Raw genomic sequence first — 12192 nt, 5'->3', positions numbered from 1 at the left:
ATACAGGCTCTTAATGATTTAGACCTCTTACTGGTTCAGCACTTAACTATTCAGATGTTACCAAACAGCCCCTTAGTCTTTTGGTTGATTATTTATATATTGTGAAACTTTAATTTATATCAAGAACCTTTGAGGTTTTCTTAAAGCTTTTGGTTAATCTTTTGAGTTTCTAGCCATTTGATTGCTTTCGTTTTCGCTTAAGTTCTACCAAGAACCTTTGAGGTTTTCTTGAATCTTTTGGTTTTTTAGCTTTTCTTAACGTGGCTGCAAACGAACTGCAAACGAACTGAACAAACTGCTCTTAATGATTGCATTGGTTTCTAACGTGGCTGCAAACGAACTGAACAAACACGAACAAGGCGTTGTTCGTGTTCGTTTGTTAAGGAAATACGTGTTCACAGACAGTTCATGAACACACACAAACACAAACGAAGACAAACAAACGTTCATGAATGAAAATGGACACAAACGAACGTTCATGAACACAAACAAGTGTTCATGAACACAAACAAACACAAACAAGGGTTCATTAACAAAATCGAACACAAATGAACATATATAAAATTCATGAATAAAATAGGAATCTTTCAACATAAACATTGAGAAGATCCACCAAAAATATACTAATAAAGTTGGGAATATTGGAATAGGGTTTATTTGTCTTAGTTACCTCAAATAAAATAAAAGAATATCAAAAATCAATATATAAATTAAAAACTCTAGTTAACTGTAGAACACAAAGAAGATAAACGAACGTGTTATCGAACGTTCACGAACATAAACGAACGAACACTGCTTCTGTTCATGTTCGTTTATTTATCAAACGAACGAACACAAACGAATTTCCCGCCGAACGGTTCATGAACTGTTCGCTGAAAATTCAGTTCGTTTGCAACACTAAGGGGGTGTTTGGGATTCCTTTTAAAAGTGACTTTTGGAGCACATAAGGACTTTTGAGAAGGAAAATGAAACTCAAACATCATCTGAGAAGAACTTTTGAAGCATAAGGAATTCCAAACACCATGAAAAAAAGGACTTTCAGTACTATTATGTCTTCAAAAAGGAGTTTTTGAGAAGTAAGGATTTCTCACTTCTGGATTTGAGAAGGACTTTTTGAGAAGGAGAAGTTGAAAAGGAATTCCAAGCACCCCTAAACGTAACCATAAGCTCTAATGAAAACTTCAATGAACCCGGAAGGCTTACATTGTCTTTTATTTGATTGTTAGTTTGTTACATGTCAACATGAATCCTGCCTCTTGGAAAATAATATTGCAAAATGTTCCACGTTGGAGCAGTGGCGGACCCAGGAATTTTTCTATGGGGGTGCGGAACATTTTTAAAAATTTTAGGCCCCTAGGTATATGAGTAAAAAAATCGGTTCGTATCGGGTCGGGTCGGGTCAGGTAATGTAAAACAAACGTAATTTATATAATAATCAAAAACATGTAAACTTTGTTACAAACATAATTAAAATGTCGACGCCCTACGTGTTTTCATTTTTTGAAATCTATCCAAAACATCTTTAAAACTAATTTTTTAAACAATTCTTTCTCTATATAACATAAGTTCATCGCTCCATAACATAATGTTTCAATTTTAATTTTCAACTATTCAAGCCTAGAAATCATAACGTTAGTTGTAATCACCCTAAAAATATATAAACAACATAATCACCCTAAAAATAATCTAAACAACCATAAACAATGTCAAAACACACAAAATTTCAAACCTATTTAACAACTTTATTACCTTTTTTTCCTCCTATAATATCAACCAAAATCATTAAAATAACAAAGAAACTTACCCGTGTTTGGATTCCGGTTAGATTTGGTGTCAAACGACGGTGGTATGGTGGCTGATTATGGTGGTCGCCGGCTGCTGGACTGTTGTCGCTGGGTGATGTTCGTTGGCAGTGCAGGGACGCAAGAGAGGGAGAGAGAGGGAGAGAATTTCTAAAGTTTCTGAGCTTTAATTATTTTATTATAGTTTGAAATATTGTTGGGTTTGGTTAATGAGCTAAGACTTAGTGGGCTAGCTAGTTAGGAATTATAAGTGGGTAAATGTATGGGTATTTGGGTTTAGTTAGTTATGTATTAAAAATTATATAATTTAGGTAGTATTTTTTTAATAAGAGTTTACTAAAAAAAATTAAAATATAAATTGATAACACTTTTTACCTAAGGGGTGCGGACGAAAAGTTTCAAGGGTGCGGTCGAAAAATTCCAAGGGGTGCGGACGAAAAATTCCAAGGGTGCGGACGGGATTTTCGACGGAATTTTAACACTAAAAATTTTTTTCCCCGGGGATGCGCCTGTCCACCTTGAAGTGGGCTTGGGTCCGCCCCTGCGTTGGAGAGATGGTTTTTGTGATAATATTGAAATTTACAAGTGTGACTTTTAATTATCACCCAAAGTCATTTTTCTATCAAAATTGTTTTAATAAATATGATAGTATAAATTAGACACGGTATACTCGCACTTTTTTAAAGACCTAATAACGGTGTAGTCAAGCCTGACCTCAACAAGGCCCGAGCCTATATTCTTTTTACACCGTGTAGGCTTGTTAAATCATTAATTACAAAAGAAAATTACGAGGATAGTATGTTTTATATAAATGTAAGGGTTATGATATAATATGAAGTTTATTTGGCTAAAAAGGCTAGTAAGTAATCTTAATCATCCGTTTAGTTAATCAAGGGCTAAGATTAAATGAGAGAAATTGAAGGGAACAAAATAGACGCGTGAGTTTCTCTCTCCTCCAATTCCCTCATTTTTTAAACGTTAATAACTATTTCATACGACATTATTTTTTTATAAAAATTGCACCAAAAAAACGAGCGTTTTTTTATCTTTAAAACGAGTATACTATTGCTATATTTTCGAAAAAAAAAAATTAAAACCCAGTTGCGTAAAACGCAATGAAAAAAAAAACCTAAAAATGACATTTTTCTAAAACGCAATGCACAAAAAACACAAAGAAATGTCTTATTTATAAAACGCAATGGCCAGAAAACACTTAAAAATGTCTCATTTCTAAAACGCAATGGCCTAAAAAAAACAAAAGAAAGTATTCTTTCTAAAACGCAATGGACTGAAAACACCTAAAAATGTGTTTTACCTAAATGGCAATGACTAAAAACACTTCAAAAATGTGTTTTTCTAAAACGCATTGGCCAGAAAACACATAAAAATGTCTTAGTTCTAAAACGCAATAGGCTAAAAACACCAAAGAAAATGTTTTCTCTCTAGAAAGCATTGAACCAGCATAATAATTTTGTCTGTGAATTGTCTGAACCAGGAAGTAGGAGATCAAAAGTCTGTCTACGAATGCAGTTTTCCAGAGACAATTTAATTTTCTGATGCATTTTCCAGAGACAATCAACCCCAGCCAGGGGCTCTGCCCCTTGGACCCCGCCAGGGGCGCTGCTCCCGGACCCCCGCCAAGATCGTAAAACGCAATGACTAAATCAAAAACCCAGATAATAAAAATGAAATTAAAAAATTTCTTACATGGATCGAAGTCGGTTTCTTCAACGATTGACGAAATTTGAATGATTGAAACACTTATCAGAGATCGAATCGAACGGATCGAGTGATTACCTTCAAAATCACCGGAAAAAACGAGATTTTGTATGAAATTAAACTGGGTTTTCTTCAAAAAAAGCTGAAGAACACGTTAATCAGGTGTTTGAATCATTGATTGGTGACGAGAATCGCACTATAATGTAGTGATTATTGAGATAGAAAGTGAAGAAATGGTTGAAGATGGTGGGTTTTGAAAATGGTGGGTTTTGAAGTTATTGGGTTTTGAAAAATGAAGAAGAAAAGAATAAAATTGACTAAAATACCATTCCTCTTTATTTTAAATTTTGCTACATGTTCTAATCTTATTGCTTCCTATACTCCCGCTAAAATAAACTTCATATTTGATCGTCATTCATAAATGTAAAATGATTATATGCAATTTCAGATTTTTAAATATCTTTTCGTAGAACTAAAATAATAAAACAAACTAATTCTAATTCCAAATACGAAACAGACAAAAAGAAGATGAAACGTGCATGTGGCTATATTTATAAATGGTGCAAAAATGAAGCTAAGAAAATTAAACCTTGTAGATGTAAATCTAGCTCTTTACTATCTTTTACTTTTAATTATCCATTTCATCTTACACCACAACATGAAAAGACTATACAAAGTTTAAGGTAAATCATCAACTAAAACACTAAAATGATTTAATATTATGATGTAACATTACGGATTAGATCAGATACAAATTCTCCTAAAAATAAAAAGTTGTAAGAAGAGTAGCAAATAGACTACGATTAACCTTATTCAAACGACATTGGAACCGTCTTTTTTTAACGGCAAGGAACGATGTGTCAACCACCGTGACACTGGGCGCTGTGGCCAAGGTCGACTACTCGACCGCCGCCAGACCCTTGGGTCTCCCCATATGCGCGGAAACCTGACCTCCACCCGTCCGAAGGCACGACAGTGGAATAATCGGTAAAACCCTGCCTCCCATCCAAGTCGAACCAGCGCTACCCGTATTTGCTCTTCACCTGGATGCCGCAGAAAATAATGAGGAGAGTGAGAATCGAACCTAGGCCACAAGGAACACCAATTCTTTCCTCAACCACTCCACCACTACCTTATTGGTGGCATTGAAACCATCTTATCGAACTCTATAATATTAGATTTTAGGTTTTTTTGCCTTTAGATGTTTAACTTGTATATTTTGGAATTTGTGTTTACATCATTGTGTCTTTTCTATATTTGCGTCATTGTGTCTTTTTGGTAACTCACTATGTCTTTTTTCCTCGACATTGGTGTTATATTTTGCTCCACATTGTGTTATAATTTGCTCGACATTTTGTTATATTTTACGATCTATTGTGTCTTTGTACACTTTTTGTTTTTAAAAGCTTTTGTAGAATTACTGTAAGCGATCTTATTTGTGAACAAGTTCGGCTTCCAAATTCCATTTATAACTCAAAGTGTTTATGTTTTTATTTTATTTTATTTTATTTTTTCAGCAATTTTATTGAATTAGTTATATCCATTTATCATATTTTAGTTAATTTATAAACTTAATGAAATATTCAATACAAAATGTGGAAAATGATATATAGCATATAGGTGTACATTGGTTTGAAATTTGAACATTCAGCTTGTGCATTTATCTAACTCGTCTTAAGCTGTTTTAGTTAGTAATATGCCAGCGTAATTATTTAGTTTAATTTATTTATAGAAATATATTTAAATACATGTACTCCATTTTTTGAAGTTGTCAATTTAAAAATAATTTATTTTCAAGTGTGACCACATTCTGTTATGAAACACTGAAATAATCTAACGCATGAGTGGTCTTTATATAAGACTAGTCTTTGATTTCTTATGAATTATTATTATATACAAAACTTTCTTTGTATTATTATGAGGATATTGTTTTCTTGTTATCTACTTCACTAAATTCTTGTTTCAATTATGGATTACAACACCTTCATTTCCCAGTTTATGTTTGCAGGGTAAAGTTCTTGTACAAATAATCTTAACATACTAAACATACAAATTGAAGGAAAACTCAAAAAGACAAGGTGGCATTTTTGTAATTATCAATAACTATCAAAGTTACTCTACTAATATACCTAAAAAAACCTAACCACTCCCCCCACCCCCAAATAAAACCTAAACCCCCCCCCCCCCCACCCCCCAAAAACCTAAAAAAAAACTACCCCCCCACCCCCCAAAAACCTAAAAAAACCTAACCCCCCCTACCCCCCAAAAACCTAAAAAAAAACCTAACCCCCCCCCACCCCTAAAAACCTAAAAAAACCTACCCCCCCCCCCACCCCCCAAAAACCTAAAAAAACCTAACCCCCCCCCCCCCACCCCCCAAAAACCTAAAAAAAACCTAACCCCCCCCCCCCCCACCCAAGCTAAAATGCTAAAAACTAAACCCCCCAAAAAACCTAAAAAAATCTAAAAAAATAAAAAAAAACACACAAATTATTTTATTTTATTTTTTGAACATTTTTTATTAAAAAATCGCTACTTTTAGTAGCAGCAAAAAAAAAATTTTTTTTTTTTTTGTTTTTGCTAACGAAATGTAGCGATTTTTTTAATAAAAAATGTTAAAAAAAAAATTGTGTTTTTTTAGGTATTTTTGGTTGTAACTTTGATAGTTGGTGGTAATTACAAAAATGCCACCTTGTCTTTTTGGGTTTTCCTTCAATTTGTATGTTTAGTATGTTAAGATTATTTGTATTTGATCTTTTGCCTATGTTTGCAATCATCCTCTTTTTTGCTTCTTCTTCAACTTCAGAAAAACGTATGTACTTATTCTTTTGTCTACACATACATATATTAATAATTAACTACATTTTATTGATTCTTTGTAGCTCCATATTCCACATTTGCAAGAGACGCCACACAAGCTCCGGCGGAGACATCCTACGACTACATAGTAATCGGCGGTGGAACAACCGGTTGTGCATTGGCGGCAACGCTTTCACAAGCCTCAAAAGTTCTAGTGCTCGAAAGAGGTGATTTACCGTACGCCATTCCCTCCGTCAACACCATTAATGGCTTTTTAGAAACTCTAGCCGACCTAGGTTCCACGTCGGCCTCTCAAACATTTGTGTCCACTGACGGAGTGATTAATCACAGGGCCCGCGTTCTGGGCGGTGGGTCCGCCCTGAACGCGGGCTTTTTTACTTGGGCAAGTGATAACTTTGTCAATGTAGCCGGGTGGGACCCTCAGCTAGTGAAGGAATCCTACGAGTGGGTTGGAAAGAAAGTGGCGTTTGAGCCCAAGGTGTTGGCATGGCAAGCCGCGGTCAAAGAAGGGTTGTTGGAGGCCGGGGTGTTGCCGGATAATGGGTTTACTTATGAACATATATACGGAACTAAAGTTGGCGGTAGCATTTTCGACCACAACGGGAGGAGACACACGGCTGCCGATTTGTTAGAGTATGCTGAGCCAAGCAACATTACCGTATACTTGAATGCTACCGTGCACCAAATATTATTCGAACCCAATGGTAATCAGAGGATAAATTTTATATATACCCTTACAAACTTAAAAAAATTCATATATACCCAACCAAATCTTAAAATATCATATATGCCCTTACAAAATAGTTAAAATATCAAATATACCCAATTTATTAAAAACAATCTAATAAATAATCATTTTAACCTTAATCTTTTAACTTAATATTTTTATATAACACGTTTTAAGCTTAAATTTATTTTTACTCATTTTTTAAATTATTTTTTCATAAACAATAGTATTCTTCATATATAATATTTATAAAATATATAATATTTATAAGTGCTGAACTAGTAAGAGGTCTGAAACATTAAGTGTTAAATCAATAAGATATCTGAACCATTAAGAGCCAATATAATGCTTAACCGTCTAGAGGCTAATGTCTGACCAATTCAGATAAGAGGTCTTAACCATTTAGACCCAGTATAATGTTTAACCATTCAAAAGCAAATGTCTGAACCATTCAGACACCTGCTCGCGAAACAAACAGTCTGAACCATAAAGTACTGAACCAGTAAGATGTCTAAATCATTAACAACCCACTGAGCTGAAACAAACGACCCCTTAATAATATTTTTGAAGTTTATGTTTTATTTTTGGTATGGTGTAGAGCTAAGGGCCCGAGGAGTAATGTACACGGATATGAAAGGTGACAAGCATATGGCAATTTTAAACAAAGGGTCATTGATGAACGAAGTTATATTATCAGCAGGCACACTTGGGAGCCCACAATTGCTAATGTTGAGTGGTATTGGGCCTGCTGAACATTTAATGGGCCATGGAATTAAGGTGTTATTGGACCAACCCATGGTTGGGCAGGGCTTATCTGATAACCCAATGAATATAGTATTAGTCCCTTCACATGAGCAAGTAGAGATTTCATTGATTGAGGTTGTGGGTATTACCCGATTCGGGAGCTTCATTGAAGCCGCTAGTACCAATATTAGTTTGCCATTGCTCCAAAAAATTGGATTTCTTTCTAAAGAGGTAGGTATAAAAGTTAAAAACATCCAAAATTTAGTTAATAGATACATTTATATTTTTTTTAGTGTTGGTCTGGGTGCACGTAATATTTTTATTTTGTTACAAGGTCAAATCCATCATCGGGAAACGCTTTAACTTGAATTTTTCGAAACTTAACGGTGGATTGATCCTTGAAAAGGTGAGGGGCCCACTCTCTTCTGGAAGTCTCGAGCTCGTGACAACAAATCCGGATGAAAATCCTAAAGTCACGTTTAACTACTTTAAAGACCCTGGAGACCTTCAAACATGTGTTGAGGGCTTGGAAACCATTGTAAAGGTGTTGGAATCGAAATCATTGTCAAAATTTCGTGATCCTTTGTTATCGGTTCAAGATTTGTTTGCTTTGGTGGTCGCTTTGCCTTTGAATTTGAGACCTAGGCATGTGAATGCTCCGTTTGACCTAGAGCAATATTGCAAAGACACAGTGATGACCATATGGCATTACCATGGAGGGTGTCAGGTTGATAAAGTTGTTGATCACAACTATAAAGTTATTGGTGTTTCTGCACTACGTATCATTGATAGTTCAACCCTTTTGAATTCCCCTGGAACAAATCCTCAAGCTACTACGATGATGCTCGGAAGGTATAGGTAGTTATAATTTTGGATACAAATGAAAACCACTAAATGTTTACGAACCATTTGTATTCACTTGTGAATATGCTATATTTATATAGTTATGTAAATAGTATATTCAAGAGTAAATACATAATTTTACAAGTAAATACACTAGTATATACACACACATATATTTACCAAGTTTGTTTTACAAATTTATAAGCTTAAGGTACAATCTCCATTATGCTTTGTGTGTGTTTTCAACTTTTAACCCAATACTTTTCATCTTTTACAATTTAACCAAAACACTTTTTTATTCTCTGGTCATGTGTACTTTTCGTCTTTTACAATTTTTTTGTTTTACGTTTCGCTCTAAATTTTGCGAGTTAAAACGCCTCAACGTGCGTGTATGGTTCTGTTTTAATGTCTACTTTTCCCGTTAGCCCGTCGCAACACGCGGAGCATTGACTTAGTTATTATTTATTATGTTTTACGTTTCGTATTAATTCTTTTCATCAACAGTCGCAACGGGCGTGTGTGGTTCAACGTTTCTACGTCTACTTTTCGTTCAATGTATTTTTTTTGTTTTACGAGCTTTTCCATTGTTGGTGGTCACTGACAATAGTGTGACGTTGATGCTATTTGGCATGCCTTTACGTCCCCGCTGCAACGCGGGGGACTTAATACTAGTTTTAATGATTTAACACATAATATATATATATATATATATATATATATATATAGGGGAAGGATCCACTAAAAAGTGGATTTTGCCTAAGTAGCCTAAGAAGGATTGTGATGATAACATGTGGCACTCCTAATAAGTAGGAATGAAGAGCATTTTGGTCCTTATAAATAAGAGTGAAAATAACATGTGGCACCTCTTTTGTTTTTTAAAAATACAACAAAAAAATCTAGTACAAAAAAATCTAGCACAAAAAACTAGTACAAAAAAATCTAGAACAAAAAATATAGCACAAAAAATGTAGTACAAAAAAATATAGCACAAAAAAATCTAGTAAAAAAATATAGCACGAAAAAATTTAAGCAAAAAAATGTAGTACAAAAAATCCAGCACAAAAAAATTGAGGAAAAAAAATTTAAGACAAAAAAATTCAGCACAAAAAATTTAGCACAAAAATATAGTACAAAAATTCAGCACAAAAAATGTTATACAACATAGACATACAACACATTTAAGTGGGTTTTTTTTTATCTCTGATTTGGTATTTTTATCTCTATTTTATCTCTGTTTTGATCGATGTGGGTTTGATGTTCGAATCTGGGTTTGAATCTTTGTGTTTTAATTTTGTTGAATCCGGTGGTGGGTGTTCGAATCTGGGGTTTTTTTTTGTTGAATCTGGGTTTGAATTTTGTTGATTTTGGGTTTTAATTTTTGTTGAATTCTGGTGGTGGGTGTTCGAATCTGGGTTTGAATCTTTGTGTTTTTGTTGCAGGTTTATCTGTTGAATATGGTTTTGAATCTTGGGGGGTTTGACTTTCTGGGTTTGATTCTGTTGAATCTGGGTTTGAATGTTGTTCATGTTGAATCGGCGGTGATGATGCAAAAAAAAAGGACGATGGCGCGACAAGGATGGTGGAGGGTAGGTTTTTGAACCCGCAACCCCACTTTTGCAGCCTCTGATGTTCGGAAAATCTGAGCCGAAACTTCTTTTTTTTTCCCATAATCCACTCGTTCTTTTTGATTTTTGTTTGTTGGGTTTTTTATATTTTTTTTGAGGCGTCGATGATGATAGCAAACTATCTGAGACACCTACCGAGTAACGATTTCCTGGGTGCGTTCGTTTTTGTGTAAAAAAGTTTTTGTAAAAGAAAAAAACTTAAACTGTAAACTTTTTAAAGTAAACCGTAAACTTTTTTACCTAAAACGTAAAACATAAAAAGTTTTACGTAATATGTAAAACGTAAAAAGTTTTACGCCAAACGTAAAACGTAAAACTTTTTACGTAAAGCGTAAAACGTAAAAAGTTTTACGTAAAACGTAAAAAGTTTTACGTAAAACGTAAAACGTAAAAAACAGACGCGTAAAACGTAGGAAAACGTTAACGTAAGAAACCGGCGCGTAAAACGTAAAAAACGTTAACGTAAAAACGGCGCGTTGAAAAAACTACGCGTGAAAAAGTCGGGCGTAAAACGGGTCGTAAAAAACGGGTCGTAAAACGGGTCGTAAAAAACGTGTCGTAAAACGGCGTGAAAAAACGGAGCGTAAAACGGGTCGTAAAAAACCCGCGTAAAAAACGGGCCTTAAGAAAAACGCACGCAAATTTTTTTTTATCAAAAAATCTGATTTCAATATGTTTGTTTAATAAAAAAAACTGATTTTAGGAAAAAAAAAAAAAAGAAACATTTAATGCAATAGGACAAAAGTGTATTAAAAAACAATAAAACTAATAAGACAAAAAAAACAAAATTACTTAAATACCTTTTTTGATTAAAATATTAATGACATAATAAGACAAAAACCTTTTAATATTAATATTAACTACTTTTAATCTCATCCATCCATCTAGTTGATCTAAGGGCCAAAAAGTGGTTCTCATGGTTTTTACAATTAGAGGTGATTTTCATTTTAGCGATCCCATATATATATATATATTGATCAATGAGAAAAAGTTGATATATATTTAAAAATATATCATCATGTAATTTAAAATATCAACTAACAATGATTTACTTTACTATATTCGCCATTTCAGGTACATGGGGATAAAAATGCTACGAGAAAGATCCACAATTCAAAAGATGTAGGATACATGCTTGGGAAAACACAGAAGTTTGCGTTTTATAAAAAATATTTATATAAATGAAATAAAGTTGGGTATATAATAAACCTGCTATAAACGCAGATTATTTTATGGTCCAACTAAATGTTTATGGGTTTTAAGGTATTGTATTGGTCTATATATAATGTATATGTCACTTGAATGAATGAATTAGCTTATTTCTTACATTTCTTTTTAGTTTTCACACGTTATCAGCACAAATGGCTCTTTGCTCTTGACATATTTTTTCATTCTTCGTTCAATTAACACCGAGCACAACCACAACCCCAAACTATTTTAATACCATTCCGGTAGCCTGGTGTTTTAATGTCATAATGACAAGCATTTTTTCCTTTGCATTTAAAAGAAAAACATTATTTGTTAAAAAAGGAGGGTTATCGGATCCAAAAAGCGAGGAATAGGCATTCAAGGGTAGTGCCCTTGCCCCAACCAACCAACATCCACCATGTCAAATTTGACTCAAAGTACCCATTAGCTAGTAAACACCGGCGACACCTGTCTATGCCATAAACTATTTTGTTTTTTTTTTATTTAAAAAAAGTCAAATGCCCCAACCAATTAAAACCCACCAACCAATCCCAAGATCAACAACCCCCTCAAACAACTCAACCCTTGCACGGGTTATCCTACTAGCTTAACCAACCTGCCTTGTCTACCCTTAGGGATGACGGCGGTGTTATAACACTAGTTCGAACCCGCCAACCACTACCCATGGAGTGCCTTAGCCTATCTAATCCAACTTTCATCTATT

General features: G+C 34.1%; 1 protein-coding gene across 1 annotated transcript; it reads left to right on the top strand.

Annotated features, from left to right (window-relative positions):
- Positions 1-6283: 6283 nt before the first annotated feature.
- Positions 6284-11475, top strand: LOC110918891 (protein HOTHEAD). Its single transcript, XM_022163168.2, has 5 exons — positions 6284-6333; positions 6404-7045; positions 7667-8076; positions 8147-8664; positions 11355-11475. The coding sequence occupies exons 1-5, from the start codon at positions 6285-6287 to the stop codon at positions 11404-11406; spliced, it is 1671 nt and encodes a 556-aa protein (XP_022018860.1). The 5' UTR covers position 6284; the 3' UTR covers positions 11407-11475.
- The last annotated feature ends 717 nt before the right edge of the window (positions 11476-12192 follow it).

Source organism: Helianthus annuus, chromosome 16 (genome assembly GCF_002127325.2).
Source record: "Helianthus annuus cultivar XRQ/B chromosome 16, HanXRQr2.0-SUNRISE, whole genome shotgun sequence".
In the NCBI taxonomy this organism is placed as follows: domain Eukaryota; kingdom Viridiplantae; phylum Streptophyta; class Magnoliopsida; order Asterales; family Asteraceae; genus Helianthus; species Helianthus annuus.
This window is presented reverse-complemented; position numbering and strand designations above follow the sequence as displayed.